Genomic DNA, 17,852 nt, shown 5'->3' on the forward strand with positions numbered 1-17,852 from the left:
TGCGATCATGCAAACGTTAGTAGTAGTGTGCAAATGTTAGACCTAGTAGAATCAAGGTTGGATGAAATGTTAAAGGACTCGAATACTCGAACAACTAAAAATAGCCCAAAGCATGTTTTGATGGGTGATTTGAGCCAACATCTCTATTCAGAAAAGGAGATGCCCTGATGAGTTCTCCTAATGATCAGTGCGTGCAGAATGGTGATTTCTGAATAGATGTGTGGCTTTGAGTCTCAGATCTGCTGATCACTTTGACATGTTCAGTTGTTGCTCCCCTGCTGTCACTGTCTTTTAAAGCCTCGCAGTTGTAAGAGCTGAGCACTCCTAATCAAAAGACAAGATTCAGATTGGTTCCCTGCTCAGATTATTCACTTGTTGCCATCTCCGCACATAATGTGATAAACCTCCTTCTTAATCAAACCAGACTTCACACTGTGATACATTTATGAGCCTCCAGCTTGTCTACATCAGATAAAGTTAAAAAAAAAAAATGGATTAGTCACACTGGAGCTTAAAGTTTGACTTGTTTTGTTAATGTGTGTGTCAGACCGTCAGGACCTGGAGGAACCCTCCAAGGTGGACCAGCTCCAAGAGCCGCTGCTGGAAGCTCTGAAGATCTACGTGAGGAAACGTCGGCCCAGCAAACCGCACATGTTCCCCAAAACACTGATGAAGATCACAGACCTGCGCAGCATTAGCGCTAAAGGTAAGAAGATGCTTTTATTAGGTAATGTGAGTTTGCTTGTATGAACTTTGGGTTGCTAAGTAATCCATATGCATGCTGTATCAGTCTCTGGTGATGGTGGAGAACATGAGCAAAACCCACAACTGTTAGTGTTTGTTCTGCAACTGTGAGAATTTTTTTTAAGGTGATGAAGTAATCATGTGGATTCAAAATATGTGATCAGTTTATCCAAATGATGCCTTTCTCAAAGATATGAGGAACCAATAGCAGATGAACACCAGGATCATCCTGAGGGAACAATCTTATCTCAGCAAGTTCTTTGGTAATTTACTGGTGGCTCTGATGTTCTAAACATATGATACCATTTATTTTGCAAATAACCAATTGCGCAATAGTGATACTTCTTTGTACTTTTTGATGAGCTGGTGATATCTCCAAGAATGCTGATGTCACAATTGCAAATTGAGCTTACTGTGTCATCCTTAACTCAGGAGTCTAACAGGAGAATTCAACGTTCCAAGCTCAAACTATCAAGAACGTTTTTTCTCATTCATTATGATGTTTTTCTGTTGGTCTCTTAACAGCAAACAACAAGTCAAATTGAACATCTACTGTTGACAAAGGCTGCAAATCCACAGGTTGCCACTAGATGCTGTCTTCAAGAAACTGATTGTATTGAAGTTAATTGGAAAATGCTGCAATTTATTTCTTAAAAATATCAAGTTAATAAGTTACTTCCACAAGAAGACTCTGATAAGCTAATTTCATTTAACGGTGTTCCACTCATGAAACATAATGATTTACAGGATGATTGGTTTGTGTGGTTGTTAGTCAGTCCTGATGGTCTTCTCCAGTAACTGAAAGCAATACAGACTTCAAAACAACCTTCAGCTTTGCGTGTGATCTGCAATTCTATGTCCACAAATTTGGTGTATTGTTTATTTGTTCGTTGTTTTGTTTTTTTTGTGGCATTTTTTCATTTATTGGATAATGGGCAGTGAAGATGTGGACAGGAAACATGGGGAGAGCACATTACCTCCACTTTATCTTCCCTACTCTCTCTATTCGTTCTTAACTTTAAACTTTTAATGCACATTCTGGACTGCTTATAGTGCTGAGCCTTAAACCTTGTATGAGCCTGAGTGTAGTTTGAGATCATAAAAAGCCTTTCTGGAACTTTCCGCAGACTGCAGCCCCCTGACTTATTTTCTTATGTTATTTTCTTATTGTCATTATTTTATTATTTCCTTTCTGTAATGCTGCAGACATTTATCTGGTTAATCAACAGCTAATGTTCTTTTTGATGTTTGATGATTGCAGCTCCAATGTTAAGCTTTATTTTTTTTGCCCTCATCATCATCATCATCGTCTTGCAGGAGCAGAGCGCGTCATCTCTTTAAAGATGGAGATCCCCGGTTCCATGCCACCTCTCATCCAGGAGATGCTGGAGAACTCAGAGGGCCAAGATGGCCAGAGCAGCAGCAGCAGCAGCAGCAGCAGCAGCAGCAGCAGCAAGAGCAGCAGCAAGAGCAGCAGCAGCAGCACTTCGGCCGAGGCGGGGTCCAGCAGCCCCAGCAGTAAGGACAGCCCCGAGGAAGACACCGCCGCTCTGGAGTCGCCGGAGTCCCCGGACAACAAGAGGGCTACGGCCACGCCGCCCAGCGACGAGCCCTAGGAGGCGCCTACAGGTGCCTCCAGGACACACTATGACATTCTTTTGCACAAAAATAGAACAACCGGGCAAGACGCCGACCCCCTATAAACCCCCAACCCTGACTCCTTCGCTTGGTATTACGTTATCTTTATATCCTTGTCCTATTTTTCTCTCCAATTTCCCTGAAATTCCCTCCTTAAAAGAAAACGTCAACACGGAGGCCTCAAAGGATCAGTGCTTTGTGTATAATTCTGAATTGAGCTCTTATTTGGCGTGGTGTCTCTGGGACAGGGACTGTGACAGGAAGGGCATGGCCCTCGGAAACCGCCAGAAATGATACTCCTCAGGTCTCCTGTGTAAATTCTTATCTGCATGACGGGAGTTTCATAAGTGGTTTTACTCCTCTCTCTCTCTCTCTCTCTCTCTCTCTCTCTCTCTCTATCCTCATCTCTTTTCATCTCTCGTATTGTTGGCATACATACATTGTACATACCATTGTATGGTTAGATCTCTGTTTCTATGATGAATTTTGTGGTGCTTTTTCATTGTCTTAAATATTATCTTTGAGGCGATACATCAAGGTTTAAAGTGGGACTAATTGTAAGTCCTTCAAAAAGTTATCTAGAATGTCATTGCATATAGATATTACGGAAGTCTACTATTTTATATTTGTTCCTATATTTAAAACTGTTTTTGTCTTTTATAACACTTATTGGTTCATGTCTCTACATGAATGAGTGTACATCCACACCGCCAGAATGCAAAGCTTCTCTCCATATCGACAGCGGAGTCTGTTCAACTGTTTCCTCAGAGGAGGGAAGTACAACAGCAGGAGCCTTTGATACACACTCATCAGGTTGACCGCGTCTGTTTAACTTTTCAGTCTCGACATGAACCTGCAGAGGCCCGACGTACGGGATTAGATTTATCAAATAAGCCAGTCCATGAAATCGACTCATTTGGTGGCTGTATCTCGTCAGTAGATCAGTTTACCGTGCTGTCAAAACAGATTGGGGAAATTAGGTTGCTGATAGATGCCAGAGATGTTTCTGCGGCAGGCTGTGATCACATACGACGCTTTTTGTATAGGTGAACCTGTTCAACTTGACCATGATTCAACTTTAACCATGTCGCACTTTATCATCATCATCTGGTCAGTTAACAGGGTTTAATACGTTTTTTTTTTTAAAAGCCCATAATTTGTTTCCGGAGGTATCACACTTTAAATAATCAAAGACCACAAGTATCCATTGATTCCACAAGGAGTCAGCTCAGCATTTATTCATTTAATTTCAACCACTATGATGTTCTTGTACAGGAAACATTGCTAGGAAAACAAATAACTGATGAAAATAGATCCTTGAAATGGATCTAATATGTCTGCTTGTTTCCTGACAGACATAATAACCCTCTGCTAGCTAGCAGTGATAGCATTCATCTCCTTTGACCTGGTTTAAGGGCAGTTTGTGTAACTTTTGCTGAACAAGGTGGCAAGTAGAGGCTAATGCTAAATGCTAAAACATAATGTAACAGTTGTACAAATAATTGCGCTGACTCAGTTACACAAAAAGCTTAAGTTTGTTAACATTAGCTAACATTAGCTACTGATCATAGCCTACTAAATCATGAAGGCTTTATCAGAAACAAATCCTGCGTTGAACTTTGCTGGTGCAAGACGAAATGTGCTAACTGTTCTTTCCAACGTTGCATAGTCTCACCGTAAATAATTCAAGTTTGGGTCTTTTTTTTCTGTTCTGGTTATTATTTCCGTCAGTTATATTACGTCTACTCTGCTGAGATCTTGGGACACTGACATCACTACATATATCAGACAGGTTGTAAACCAGCTAACAGTTTAGCTTGATTAACCAAAAGCAGGTGCGCCAAAAATGTTGCTTGTTTGTTGGAAAACTGCTGGCACACACAACTACAGTAAGTACTGTAGGTTAAATGTGAAGCAGGAAGTTGGTCTGTCAATGTGATGAATGTTGACAGTAAAGTTTAGATTTTAAAGGAAAGCTACAGTTAATTACATCCTGTGTATTTCTGTGATTGTAACAATGATTGTTATCACACCAAGTTAACTGCTAAGATCTAGATAGGCAGCAGCATGGATTAAAAAAAAGGTTAGCCAAACTTATTTGGAAGATGATACACTGTCAGTGGTAAAATTACAATTCAAGCAGTTTAAAACATCCATTTGAGTTACAGATATCATGTTTCAACTTACTCTACTTGCCATAGTTTTGTGTTACTATAATATATAATACCAAATAATGGGTGTACTCACTTGTGGTTTTACCTTTAGATAAAGTCATCGATAATCTTGCAAAACTGTTGGTTTGTTTACAACCTGTTGTCTCACACTCCCATGTGTAGCCCTGTAGGACCTATTTTAAACAATATCACCATTTTCCAAGATCTCAGAAATGAATTTGGTGAGTTCATGGTATCGTAACTGATCAGAATCGTGGTCGAAAACTACAGAAAAGAGCCACGTTTTAATAAACTGTAATTTTCTTTAATCCCTTTGTTGCTGTATATCAGGTATAAAGCTACTTAGACCCTTTGAATTCATAGTTTCTCTACTACTATCAGCACCACGTTTTGTGACTATGCTTCCAATCTGATCACAGCCTGTAGCAGCTTTCAGTTTCAAGAATTGCCTGATGGTCAACCTAATGATGGTGTATCTACCGCTTATAGCATGTACTACCAACCGGGCTCTACAAACGCACATGGGCTCTGTTATGGCCTTATGAGCAGAGCTCCTCAACCCACTTTTCTTTCCCTTTCAGAAGTGTCTTGTTTGAGTTTGTGAAACACAGGGGCAATGCAATCCTTAAAACACACTGATGACCGAACCGCACAGGTCGGGACGATTGTATACTAATGTAGAAAGCACACGGTGGGGTGGGATCCATGAATCCACTCCAATTGCTCGCCTTACTCTTCAGACATGACAGTGTAAGCTACGTTTAATGATGCAAAAGGAGATTCCAGATGACCTTTTATCCCCCTGGGAAGTGCAGTGGAGTAAAGCTTCTCTTTGGATAGTAGATTTAACTGAGCTCTTAATCTCATTGGCAGCCAAGTAGGCGGTGTGTCTTACATCGGATGAGGTGGTCCAGCTGAAATTAAAGATGATCCTAAATAGCAGCTTTTTTCTCCACAGCTAGGGTCACACATAATACTGAACAGTAAGAAATTAACTCCATTATATCCTCTTATAGGACCCAGATCCCTCACTACCCTGTTCCCCTTTGTGGCTGAAGAACAGCTCCACTCACACAGATATCAAGTGATTCACTTATAATACAGGGGACAAGCTAACTGTAGCACTTAAACATGTTGAACCTTTGGAAAATTAGCTGTAGTACTAAAACTGAACAAAATGAAGGCTAAAACAACGGTACCTCCACCACCAGAGGCGGAGGCCGAAGTTCAACTTTAAACTAATTAAGCACAAAAATGATGCGCAACAAAGACGACTTATATGAAAACAGCGTAAACAGTTTTGAACTCCTTTGGGAAGATTTTGTTTTTTCAGTCCAGACATGATGCAGAATGTCTGGTCAACAACAGAGTAGATGTCTCAATTTTAGTTAAAAGGACAGGTTTTAACACTAGTAGAGGCTTATAAGCAGATATTTGTGCCAACAGGTATGGAATTTGGTACCAGTGACTGATTTTCTCAATCAGCTTATTACTGTGACACATGAACATAATATTCGACCAATGTTGGAATCCTTTTGGCTACATCACATGTGGGATTTCAGTTTTTTCCCCCTTTTTTCTCTGTATTCTAATCATTGGTTTCATGTGGATGGTATCGGTCAGAGAAAGCTGACTTCCATAAACCAATCAGGATTTAGCAACATCGGTTGAATCAGTTGGTTTTTGTAATCATCACCAATCAAATCTTCGAAAAAAAACTTCCTCACACAGTTTGGAAGAAGGATGATTTGTCAAGCTGATGTTGATCACTTAGTCATAAATATTTAATGACATAGAGAAATAAATTCATTTATTTTAAACCAAGTTTTTAGAGGCTTTAAACCTTCAGCATGATCACATTTTGAATTGGTGATATAATACAACATGAATTATGACGTCTTGAGTTGACACTTAGGATAATGTTCTCCTTTGCTTTTGAAAATGAATTTTGCTAAACTGAACACTACAAACCAGAAGTTATTTATTTTGATCAAATTCCGTTCCTTAAATACAAGTGAAATTTCAAAACTTGATTGTAAATGTACCTGCTTGCATAAATATCTGCTCCAAATGTTCTCCCAGACACCTTGAAGGTGTTTGTTGCACGGACCAGACGGGTCGTTTAGCTTCTGGCATTCGATCCGAAACAGGAAAAGTAAGACAACTCATAAGGGCAGTGAAGGGTTCTGGGTCTCAGCAGCACGTGATAAAAAAAAACATCTACATTCCATTCCTGCTTGGAGATACATATCATAAGGGAAACCTGAGCTGTTTCAGTTTTTTAATTTGTTTTTATTTTAACGTGTTTGAATGTGAATAATGTCATGGAGGCTGTCAGAAGAATGATATGCAGTGTTAAAGATAATTTACTTCTATCTCAATGTAACATAGGAAAACGCTTTCCCTCGGTTCTCTCTCTGTTTTGCTCTCCTGGTGAGAGCTGAAGGGAGGCATCTTGGTGTTATTCTTTTCTTTTTTTTTCGTAGCTGGAATACCTTCACAGCCGAAGAATGTCCACATCCACCCCTGAAGCGTCGGGGCAGCCCTCAGGCGCCTGGACGCAGCAGGGATTGTTATCAGTTCCTTTAGGAAACAACTTCACAATGCTGAATTACTCTTGTTCGTTTCTGTTGAATGTTGTACCGACGTAACTGTAATACTCTACTATCTAGCTCACTGCAGAGATGTTATATGAATGGTGTGTGCTTTGCATTCCAATTGGCAGCTCTGTGGAAAAGACACTCTGTTATTTGTCCTTGGGAACATCAACTCACATCAACTGTAAAAAAAAAAAAAAAAAAAGAAAGAAAAAGGATTTTAAAAAATGGAGGAACTGGAACTTGGTGGGCTGATCTGGGTACCCGGGTCATACTTCACACAACACAGTGACTGAGAAACAGAAGCCCAGGAATGGGAGAAATGGACGACCAAGTCACCTCAACACCAGATATCGCCGATACATTCTGTTCCTGTTCTATGTCAAACAACAGAGCTGTCCCCCCCCTCTCCTCTCCCCTCAGCCAGGAAGCCAATCAGCTGTCAACAATCAATCAAACCCAATCAATCGACAGCTAATTGGTGTAACAGATCCACTGCTGAACTAGGGTTCGGCCGATATGGGGTTTTTGAAAACAAATACTGACATTTTTAGATTGATCTTCCTTGGTTGATGTTTGGTGCCAATAAGCAGTCAAAGGGGGAAAAAAATCTTCTTCAGATAGTTTGATATCAGAATGTGGTGTTGGATGCATAAGCTACTTTTTGAGTTGAGTGCACATCCCTAAGCCTGCCTTCATTATTAGCTATCCCAGAATGCCTTTTGACGACACCCAAACAACCAATCTCCACAGGGAAAATCTTGACGCTGCACTAATCTAAACTTTTATATTAACAGTGGAACAAATGGTTAAATGTAATGTGAAAGGAGTCACTCATAGTGACAAACCCACAGAGAATTATCACCAGGTCTCTATGCTAGACATCAAATTTTAGCTTCTTTTAGCTCATTGTTTCGGTTTACTGAAATCAACTGTATTGCTTTGGTTGAGTCTCACCAGTCTCATCAACTATATTGCCAGCGACAACAGCAGGCAGCTGTTTTCATCAATTCTGATAAACTCACATATTGCTAGCTGTCTAACAGTCTAAGTAATTAGACTGTTGGTGTATTAAGAACTGGATACTGCGCTGCTACACTGACTTGCTGCCAGTTATTACCAGCGACCCAAAAAGCATCTATGAAACTGTTGACAGGACACTTTGAACAGCAAATAAGATGAATTATAACTCCTTGAATTATGAATGTTTAATTGTTTATGTTTGTAAAACGTTCCCAGAGCCTAGAAAAAGCTATTTTAACATCATCCAAATGTAAAGTCTCTGGGCTGAGCGGGAACTCGCTGTGAGTTTTTAGTGGGCTGCAAAGTTAGAAAACTTTTCTGGCTCATGTGCCAGGAAAGCAACTGTCATTCCAGTGAACGGTTGCCAACTTTTAGTCCGGTATCTGTCCTTAGAACACATCATTGAGTTAGATGTGTTAGCAACAAAGAGAGTGAAGGTACTTGTATTTGTCAAGTGTCAAGAATCATGACTTAAAAGGAATGCTGAAGTTGCTGCCTGCTCGCTGGATGTGTAAATAGGCCTTGAAGTCATATCATATAAATAGCTTAAATTAGCAGTTTGTCAAGTAAACCATACACAAATAAATGGTGTATAGCTCTTTTATGGAACTTACTTTCTGTTTACCAAGTGGGAGACATTCTAGCTGTCATAAATTCCTGTTATTTCTAACTCTGTAGAGGCTGCTCATATATATAACGTGAACCAGACATAAGCTTACTGGATTACAAGCTAGTAAACTAACTAAAACCCAGAAAACATGACAACAGGTGTACAAAAACCCAATATCAGCCCAACATATCGGTCTAACCCTACAACACCTTAACCAGGAGCCAGAAAACATGACTGTGAACCTCAATATGAATCATTAACAGCTCTGTTGTTGTCCGTCCTGAAGGTGTTCTTGGTAGACATCCCAAACTGTCCACGGTCGCTTTTTTTTCCATCGGTATCAAGAGAACCTCACCACCACTCATACGCAGTGTTGTATAGTCGTGTTAATATGAGACATTAAGGTCACATCTGACTGGACGTGAGAATTAAGAGGGGCGGGCACTGTTGTGGATTTCTCCCATCAGCCCCTGCTGCTGGCCCGTAAACTGAAGCCGACCTCAGGAGCCATCTCTGAGGTTTAAACTTCGATCTGTATCCGCTCTCCATTTTGAATATTGTCTTTGTTTGTACATTAACATACGCTTTTTATGTTCATATACTGTTTAACTTTACCATGAACTGTCCTGGCAAAGTAATAAAATATATTTATTTTAAAATACTTGCGTGTGCATTTTTGATATAAAATGTAAACACAGGTAACCTCATTAAAGAGCTAACGGAATGTAATGACAGCAGTGATTGCATACTGCCATCTTATCTGTAGCTACAGAAAATATATAAGGGACTTATGGCTGATATAGATCTATATTGTTCCACTGGATGAACCTAAGGTGACACCACACTTGCAAATGATGTATCCTGTATTTCTCTTACTGTCATCAAATCCCATGAAAAAAACAAACAGACTAACAATAGCAGTGTATCCATTGTTCATTGTCCAAAAACTATTAAAAACACATAACTGAGCTGCACTGTTCACAGGGTGACATGTTACTTCATTATTCATGTGAAAAATAGTCTTCAACACCATTGCACTATTTCCTCCTGTTTCACAATAAAACTATTTTTTCACCCATTCATTTTGGGTTTGTTGGAACAAATGGCCATAAAGTATTACTATAATAACAGTCCATTTTTTGCTGGATGTGTTAGATTGTTTTGTGTCATTTTAGCCTTTACTTGATAGTGCATGGTATAGAGGCCGACAGGAAACAGGGAGAGAGAGGGGAATGATGTGCTTTAACGGTCCACTTGCTGGAGTCGAACCAGGCACTTTGCGATTGTGCGGTTTGCACGGAAACCACTCGACTACCAAAACTGGTGCAATGATATTTGATAGGTTTGAGTGACGGTGAGGCTGACATGGACACGTCAGGGGTGTGACGGGTTTGGCTCGTTAATCCTAAATGGCTACAGCTGCCCTGTTTTGGGGAGACGCTGAAAGACATACAACAAGGAGGGACAGATTGCTGGAGACAGAGACAAACAGAGAATTTCATACACCACCAGGAGTTATTTGGTAAATGTAAAGTTCTTTATAAATTAAATATATTATTTTATTATTATTATTATAACACTAGCTGAGCCTAGATAAGCTTGGCAACCATAATGAGTGTTTTGCATTGATCGAAGTTGTAGGTGATAGCATGCTTTTAGCTGTTAGCTCAGTAAGGGTAGGCAATGTTTGTGAATTTTCCTTGACGGTGCTTTTTTTTTTTAGCGGTGCATGCTGATCATTTTGTGCTATAGTCTTAGAGTGACGTGCTGTCACTTTGTGGTGTGTGTGTTTTGCTGTGGCGCCATGTTTGTTTGAGCCCAGTCTGCTGTGTTTGGCGGGCTTTGTTGTCACTGACTGAGCTGTTGACGTGATTTGCTTCTAACGCCTGGCTGGCATTACGCTTCATTACAGTTGTACTGGGAAATCGGAATCTCCGAGTTCCCAGTCAGAAATTTGAAGTGTAACCGGTTGCCCTGTGTATTAACAGTGAAAGTTGTAGTAACATCCTGTTTATTAGCAGTTTTGTCTTATTTGTGTCTTATTAAATCAGTTGTACACACAGCACTGTCCAAGTTCTATCTGTGGACATGTTAGGCTACTACGCTGTTTGTATGAGCAAAATACAGTAAAATGTGTTTTTATTATCTAGTGTTGCTATTGGGGCACAATTAAGTCATATGTTAATAAACAATTTCTTGGATGTAGTGTAAGTTAAGAGTTGTGTTATCGGCTTCATATGTGTTTTATGTGTTTTTGGGAAGAAGAGTGTTCATTATAGTTAAAATCTAGGGTACAAAGTTATTCACTGCCAGTGTTAGCGTTACGCTAGTAAATCACCAGCAGGTGGCAGTGTCGCTACGCAAGCTGGGTGAGTTACCAGGAAGTCTCACGTCAACAAGTGACACAATGAGAATCTCTGTGTGCAAGATACAAGCAGAAACCCCTGTGTAGCGTATACTTTTTGCATGTTGCAGGTAAGCTGGTGATGTTATTGAGGGATCCGGGGTTAAGATAATGTTTACACTGTACGTCGGGGATACTGTATTATGTCCTGTGAGTGTCATTAGCAACTGTATTTCACTGTGTACTAGCCAGTTAGCAGCTAATGTACGGAGGGTGCCCGCGTTGGTAGTAGTGACGCGCGGGGCAGTAGACTTTACAGTGCGCCCTCTCCTACTACTATGATTGGAGAGCAGGATGTTTTTCCGTCCGTCCATCCGTCCGCCTTTCTCCAACCCCCTGCATCCCCATCAAGGTTCAGAGAGCCAGCCATTGCATATGGCATTTATGCGCATTTCATTGCATGTCAACTTCAATTTCTATTTCAATGTTAAATCAATAGTCTGAATTTAAACTTTTTATTTGGGATTGCGGAGTTACAGCCACCTGGGACTATTTTTTCAGCCTGTGACGTATACAGTCTATGGTAGAGACATAGGGGCGTGACGGGGTGAAAAGAGACTGTAGGGACATTTTGTTGCAGTCACGGACATTTATCCACGAACAACAACATGCCTAACAATAGCAAATCACTGTTGGAAAATACGATGCCGCCAAACATCAACGCAAGGTGGCGAAACTCCAGAGAAGTCAGGCAAGGAACCACTAACTTTGCTTATAAACACAATCCACACAGTAGCTAATGCTAATGCTAATACTACAGCTACAGTTTGTTAGTTATTCACCCATACAGCCTTCCATGTAATTATCCTTCCGCGACATGAATTCACGCATTATGTTCCTCTTTGTCTCAGGGTTAAGATCCGTTTTTTTCCAGAGTTATATAATAACTCGCCTAACACAAATTTTGGTTTATGATGAGGGTCCGGGATCACGTTGTTACCGCGGATACACACACACACTCACTCACTCACTCGGTGGGACTTGGGGTCTCTTCTGAAGTTAAGGTAAAGTTTAGGTTTATAAACTTCTTCAGCAGAGAGCCAGCAACACAGCAGGTCACCATTTCTGACGGTCACAGATTTCGTTGTAACACCGGTTACAACAAGGGAAAATATATTTTTTCAGACAATACTTGCATAAACTATCTCACAGTGTGATTATGCATGTAAAGCCTAACCTTTTCATGTATTGGGTCCACTATATTACAATGTAGTCTGTGTGTCATAGCCTATATAAACATTTTTCAGAAATCCAATTATCAATATATTAACTTAACCAGTGGTGTGTGGTCATGCATTATCTCATTTAAAAGAAACTGTCTTGACTTTTCAGCAGTGCGCTGTGAGGACCATTGCCACAGAATGAGACAGCAGAGGTCATCAAAGCCGCCTGAGGCTACAGGTACTCATACCTTCTGATTAACCCTTTCATGCCTATATATGCATATATTTCAATTAATGTACAAATACACATAAACATATTGCTGCTTCACTTTCTCACCTACCTGCTAGCATTACCATGCTAATAGAATACTAACTAACTAATTCATCCTACAGTAACAACATAAACAATTATCATTTACATACACCATCTCATCACACATGGCCTAACATGTCCTTGGTTATGTGGATCTCATTTCAAACAACTATCTGATGCAACTACACATGTATTATAATTCACTCAACAGCATAAAAAACACATTTGAAATATTTACTTTTTAGCTGAGCGCCGTGAGAACCATCGCCACCGAAAGAGACTGAAGAAGTCATGTGAGCCACCTCAGGTTACAGGTACTCATACTTTCTGATTACCCCAGCTGATTCATCCCACAGTAACAACATTAACAATGATAATTTACATACACAATCTTATTCACAAATGGCCTAACATGTCCTTGGTTATGTGGAACTAATTTCAAACAACCAACTGACGTAACTACACTCATAGATTATATTTAATCTATGAGCGTGTCTTTTGGCAAATAAACATGCTGCAGCGCCCAACGGGCGCATTGTTCTAGTATCTGTTAAGACTGGGCACACTAACATTGTGTGAGATTGTTATATGAATATTGGGTAAGACTGTTCCTATTCATAGCCAAGTGAGTAAGCCTGTTTATATTAATGTTTCATAGCCCTGTTATTAAGAAAAGGTGGTGTTATACTGAATGCAGATTATTGGTATAGAAATGAATGAGACATATTGCCCTCAAAAGAGTTTGAGATGGGGTGTAAATCTTTTATTTTGATGTATTGATGGTATCTTGTTATTGTTTATTGTGAACCAGTGACATAATGAGAATCTCTGTGTACAAGATACAAGCAGAAAACGCTGTGTAGTGACTATGAACCTAAAACTAAACTTTTTGCAGCTGAACATCACTGGGTGCGTCATCCACACTGCAAGTGAAGGGAGAAGAAACCATGTGTATTTCACTCAACTGTTTTGAAGTCTTCAAATGGCCATTAAAACTCACCATGCAGCACCTCTAACATGGACATGCAGAGGTGATCAGCTGATGGTTTCTTTCACTGTTGGCATGTGGGTGAGGATGTTGTCCTCCTGGCTAAAAAAAACATCACAATGACTATATATATCCTGATAAAGCACATTTTCTGTCAATTTAATTTATCTTACATAAATTGACCACATGGAACGCCCTCTTTTTTTATTATATTTATTGAATTATAAACTTGACATAAAAGGAACTTTTATTTTTATTTTCTAACTTAATATGATTACTTTCTGCTCTTATTTGAACCTTTTTCAATTAAGCATCTGACAAAATATAAAATGTGAATGTATTCAACATAAAAGTGAAATAGGAAACACTTTTAAACTATAGTTGCAAACAAAATAAATATAGGGATGAACATGGTCAAAAATATAGAAATGAAACTATTTGAACTGTAGAAGCAAATTTTAAAAAATGCAGGCCTAAAATAAATACTGGTATTTAAAATACCAAATGTCAACATTTCAAGTTTAAGATATAGCAACAAAATAAGGCTCCAAAATATAAAAAGGTAAAAAAAACCAGAAAGCCCGTTTTATAGTTGCAAACAAAAAAAAAGTGTGAACATGGTCAAAAATATCAAAATCAAATAATACTATAATAAAGTAGCACAGTTTGAATTGTAGATGCAGACAAAGACACAGGCCTAACATAAATATTGGTATATAATATATCAAATGTAAACATTTAATATAAAGGAGCAAAATAAGTTTCTCTATATATTTAAAATATAACATGTAAATAAAACACTCAGATCGTCAGATTTGAATTCTATTCTATTATTATTATTTAATAACTATTATTTCCATTTCTTTCTTTTTTTATTTCTTGATTTTAATTTATTTCTGGTTGTGCTGTTCAAATATATATATATATATATATATATATCAAGTTTAGTTCTGGTGATTCAATAAATGCTTATGTTTACAAATCTATGAATAATCATGTTTTAAAATCGCGATTTCAATATCGATCAAAATAATCGTGACTATGATTTTTGCCATAATCGTCCAGCCCTAAGATAAAGGTTGACTTTTCAAACCCAGACCACATCTATACAACAGTAGTAGCCCTTCTGTTTGGTCGATGTCCTGCCCACACTCCATGTTTGTGTCATCTTGCCTTCGCTGGCTGTATCCATGTTGTAACTCTTCAGGAGCCTGCATGACAGTCACCTGATAAAACTGACCTCAATTTTGACCTTTTTGTCCTTTTCTAGATGCCACAAGTTCAGAAACTGTCTTAAACCACTCGCACTGGTCTGTGTGATCCTTGGTAAAGAAACTTCTCTCAGTGCAGGAGTTCAGCTTCCAGTCGTTGTTGATGTAGAGCACGGTCAAGCTGATATGTGGTTCTGTGGTTCAACTCGACCACATGTCCATGGTTGAGGCAAAAAACTCCACTGATGCTAGTGTAGCTGCCAGTTGTTCGCTTTGTGCTTCATACATCACAGGTAACGATGTCTTTGAAATGTATTTTCTAACTGGAATGATGTATGATGGGTGGAGCTTTTTAACCAGTAGCTTAAAGAGTTGATGTGCTCATGAAGAGGTGGAGACCTGCTATTGATGAGTGGAGTGTGTATAACCACATAGTTCTGTCTCAGTGTCATCATGAAGAGGAGTTAGCTGACCACTGAGGAGTTAGGAAGACCCAGGCTAAGACCAGGGGTCACCTGTACTGGTCTAAGCTCCGTCAGCATGTTGTAGCTTTCTGTCAGTCCTGTCAGGTGGTTGGAACCTAACCAGAAACTCTCTGTTGTTGTGCTGACTATACCTGTGGTGGAAGAGCCATTTTGTAAAATGATCTCCTCAGACTGTGCTGGATTTATTACAGAAGACCCTGCTGCAGGTGATCAGTCAGAATCATGCAGATATCTTCAGGTTTATGTTTTTATTTTCATCACATCCACATCCCATGTACAACAGTCTGAATCAGTGGTTCTGTATTAATGAACATAATATAATGAAACATGTGAAATGTCAGTATGATAATATAACAAACACATGTAGAAATTGTAGAGTTTTCTCTGTATGACAAGCTAATAAACAGCAGCTAATTAATTAGAATACTCTGTAAACATATGTGAGGCCAAAACATATTCCCTCTTAACAGTGGTGTAACATTGCCCTCTGTTGGCCAGTAGTGTACATGTAGTGCAGTAATACCAGTGACTGAGCTAGCTTGCTGAGCTGTGCGTGATGTACGCACCTCGTTACTTAATGAGCACATCAACAAGAGGCTGACCAATCTGGTATTTTGTCTGTAATACAGCATAAAGTGAGCATAATATACTGTCAGTTTACAGACAGTAGCTGAGTAACAGTAGCTGCTAATATGCAGCCACCCAGCAACTGTAACAGATACTTCATAACATATTTACTCACACTAACACACTTCACAGCAGATGAGTTAGTACAGGAAGTAATATGAAAGCTCAGTTTGATCAGAAGGCTGTATTGCACATGGAGAACAGGTCCTTGCTTCATTGGCACAGTGAGCTTTATTTTGTGGTCCGTATACAGGTTTGAAAAACGTTGGAAACAAAAACAATGTGATCAGCACTCTGGTGAAAAACCACATGATGCCACTTTTTAATGTGTTAAAGCTATACCATGGTGGCTCATGTGGGCATCTATTGCCTGTGCAGCTTTGAGTCAGATCTCAGTGGAGAAGTGGACACTGATAGGTTCTGTCTGATGAACTCCACACTTGATTCTTATCTGGAGTATTTACCATCAGAGTGGCAGTCTCAGTTCTCCTCCCTTATCCAGGATGTCCATGATGTGGGTGTAGCCAGATCTGCTCCAATTAATCTACCTCTAAACTTTAGAGCCTGATGAAGGAGTTTTATATCTGCAGATTGTTGCAGTAGAGTGTGTGCAAAGTGAGTGGAGCTCCTGCCTTTGTTAGTGTGAAAGCTATATTGGTGTGTGAACCTGTGTTGCTTGCATCCAGTGTTGATGCACTGTTGAAACTTGCGGTAGATGGATGTGACACTAGTGTGGGAGCAGTGCCCTTGCAAACAGATGAAGCTGAACTAGACGGTCCAGTTGCTCATTACTCGAAAAAGCTAAATAAACATCAGAAGGCTTATTCAGCTATTGAGAAAGAAGCTCTGGGTTTTGTTTAGGCTGTCAAGCATTTGGAAGTTTAAGTGTATAACTCATGTTGAGGTGAACGCAAATCAAAATCCACTGTCTCTACCAGCTGAATTCATAACATGGAACCATAGTGTGTCTGCAGCCCTACAGCATGTGGCAGGATAATGTCTTAGCTGATGCACCATCCTGTATGCCACCATCCTGAGTATCCATCTGTGGCAGTTTCTGGTTTAGTTTCCTTCCCAAGAGGAACATGAGAATTTTGGTAGTTCTGTTACTGCAGCACATGCTACAAAATTGTGTAAAGAAGCCTTCATGTAAATATTCTGTGTATAAATAAGAATATGTATTTGTTGTTGTCCTCAGGTCAGTTTTCAAAACGGGTGTTAACGCAAAAATATAGTTTCATTTCATTTAAAGGACTTCTTTTGACCATCATTTCTAAAAAAAAATATGTGTAATAAGTTAGAAAGAAGTTGGCTACAAAGGTCAAACACAGAATTGGATGATAATTTATACTTTCTGCTTTATAATCAGTCAAACCAGAGAGGAGGCTGCCTGCAGAGACCGACGAAAATCAGCTGACGGACGTCAAGGGAGACTGTCAGGTCAGAGCCACACTGTTACAAACACACAACCCTCCAGGTAAACTCAGGTCTCATGTTCAGGCCAGCATGTAGGGAACCTCAGGTAACTGTTATTTGTTAGGCTAGTCTTAGTAGGGCTTGATAGCATCAGATGAGCATAGGTCAAATTCCTGTAACTGTCTGATTTATGAATCAGCACTCTGGTCAGTAATTATCAACATATTATTCTCTGACAAACATTTGTGTTCTTAGCCTAAATGATAAATCTCATCTGGAAGATGATGTATTTCCTGCCTCAGAAAGCAGCAGCTAAGCTGACTTCTAGAATACTTTAGACTATGTGTGCTAGTAGTTTCCTGTCGTGTCACCATAAACTAATAGGTGATCAAGGGCAGAGGAAGAAACTGTGCTGCTGTGTAGATCATGTTGTGTGTAAGAGAAAGTATTAGGCCGGGA

At 39.5% G+C, this 17,852-nt stretch overlaps 2 protein-coding genes and 1 long non-coding RNA gene across 3 annotated transcripts in view; all 3 read left to right on the forward strand.

Moving 5' to 3' along the window:
* The window catches only part of LOC133995962 (retinoic acid receptor beta-like), a 121,590-nt gene extending 119,230 nt beyond the window's left edge, over positions 1-2,360 (forward strand). The window contains exons 7-8 of the mRNA XM_062435471.1: positions 548-706; positions 2,062-2,360. Of these exons, the coding sequence (XP_062291455.1) occupies positions 548-706; positions 2,062-2,360 (458 nt within the window). The remainder of the gene's footprint in view (positions 1-547; positions 707-2,061) is intronic.
* Positions 1-17,852, forward strand: part of septin7a (septin 7a) — a 461,874-nt gene that overhangs the window by 282,656 nt on the left and 161,366 nt on the right. The gene's annotated exons all lie outside the window — the stretch shown is intronic.
* On the forward strand, positions 12,542-13,694 carry LOC133996105 (uncharacterized). The gene is made up of 3 exons (XR_009927194.1): positions 12,542-12,591; positions 12,912-12,980; positions 13,562-13,694. It is a non-coding gene; the product is annotated as an uncharacterized LOC133996105 (long non-coding RNA).

Source organism: Scomber scombrus, chromosome 16 (assembly GCF_963691925.1).
Source record: "Scomber scombrus chromosome 16, fScoSco1.1, whole genome shotgun sequence".
In the NCBI taxonomy this organism is placed as follows: domain Eukaryota; kingdom Metazoa; phylum Chordata; class Actinopteri; order Scombriformes; family Scombridae; genus Scomber; species Scomber scombrus.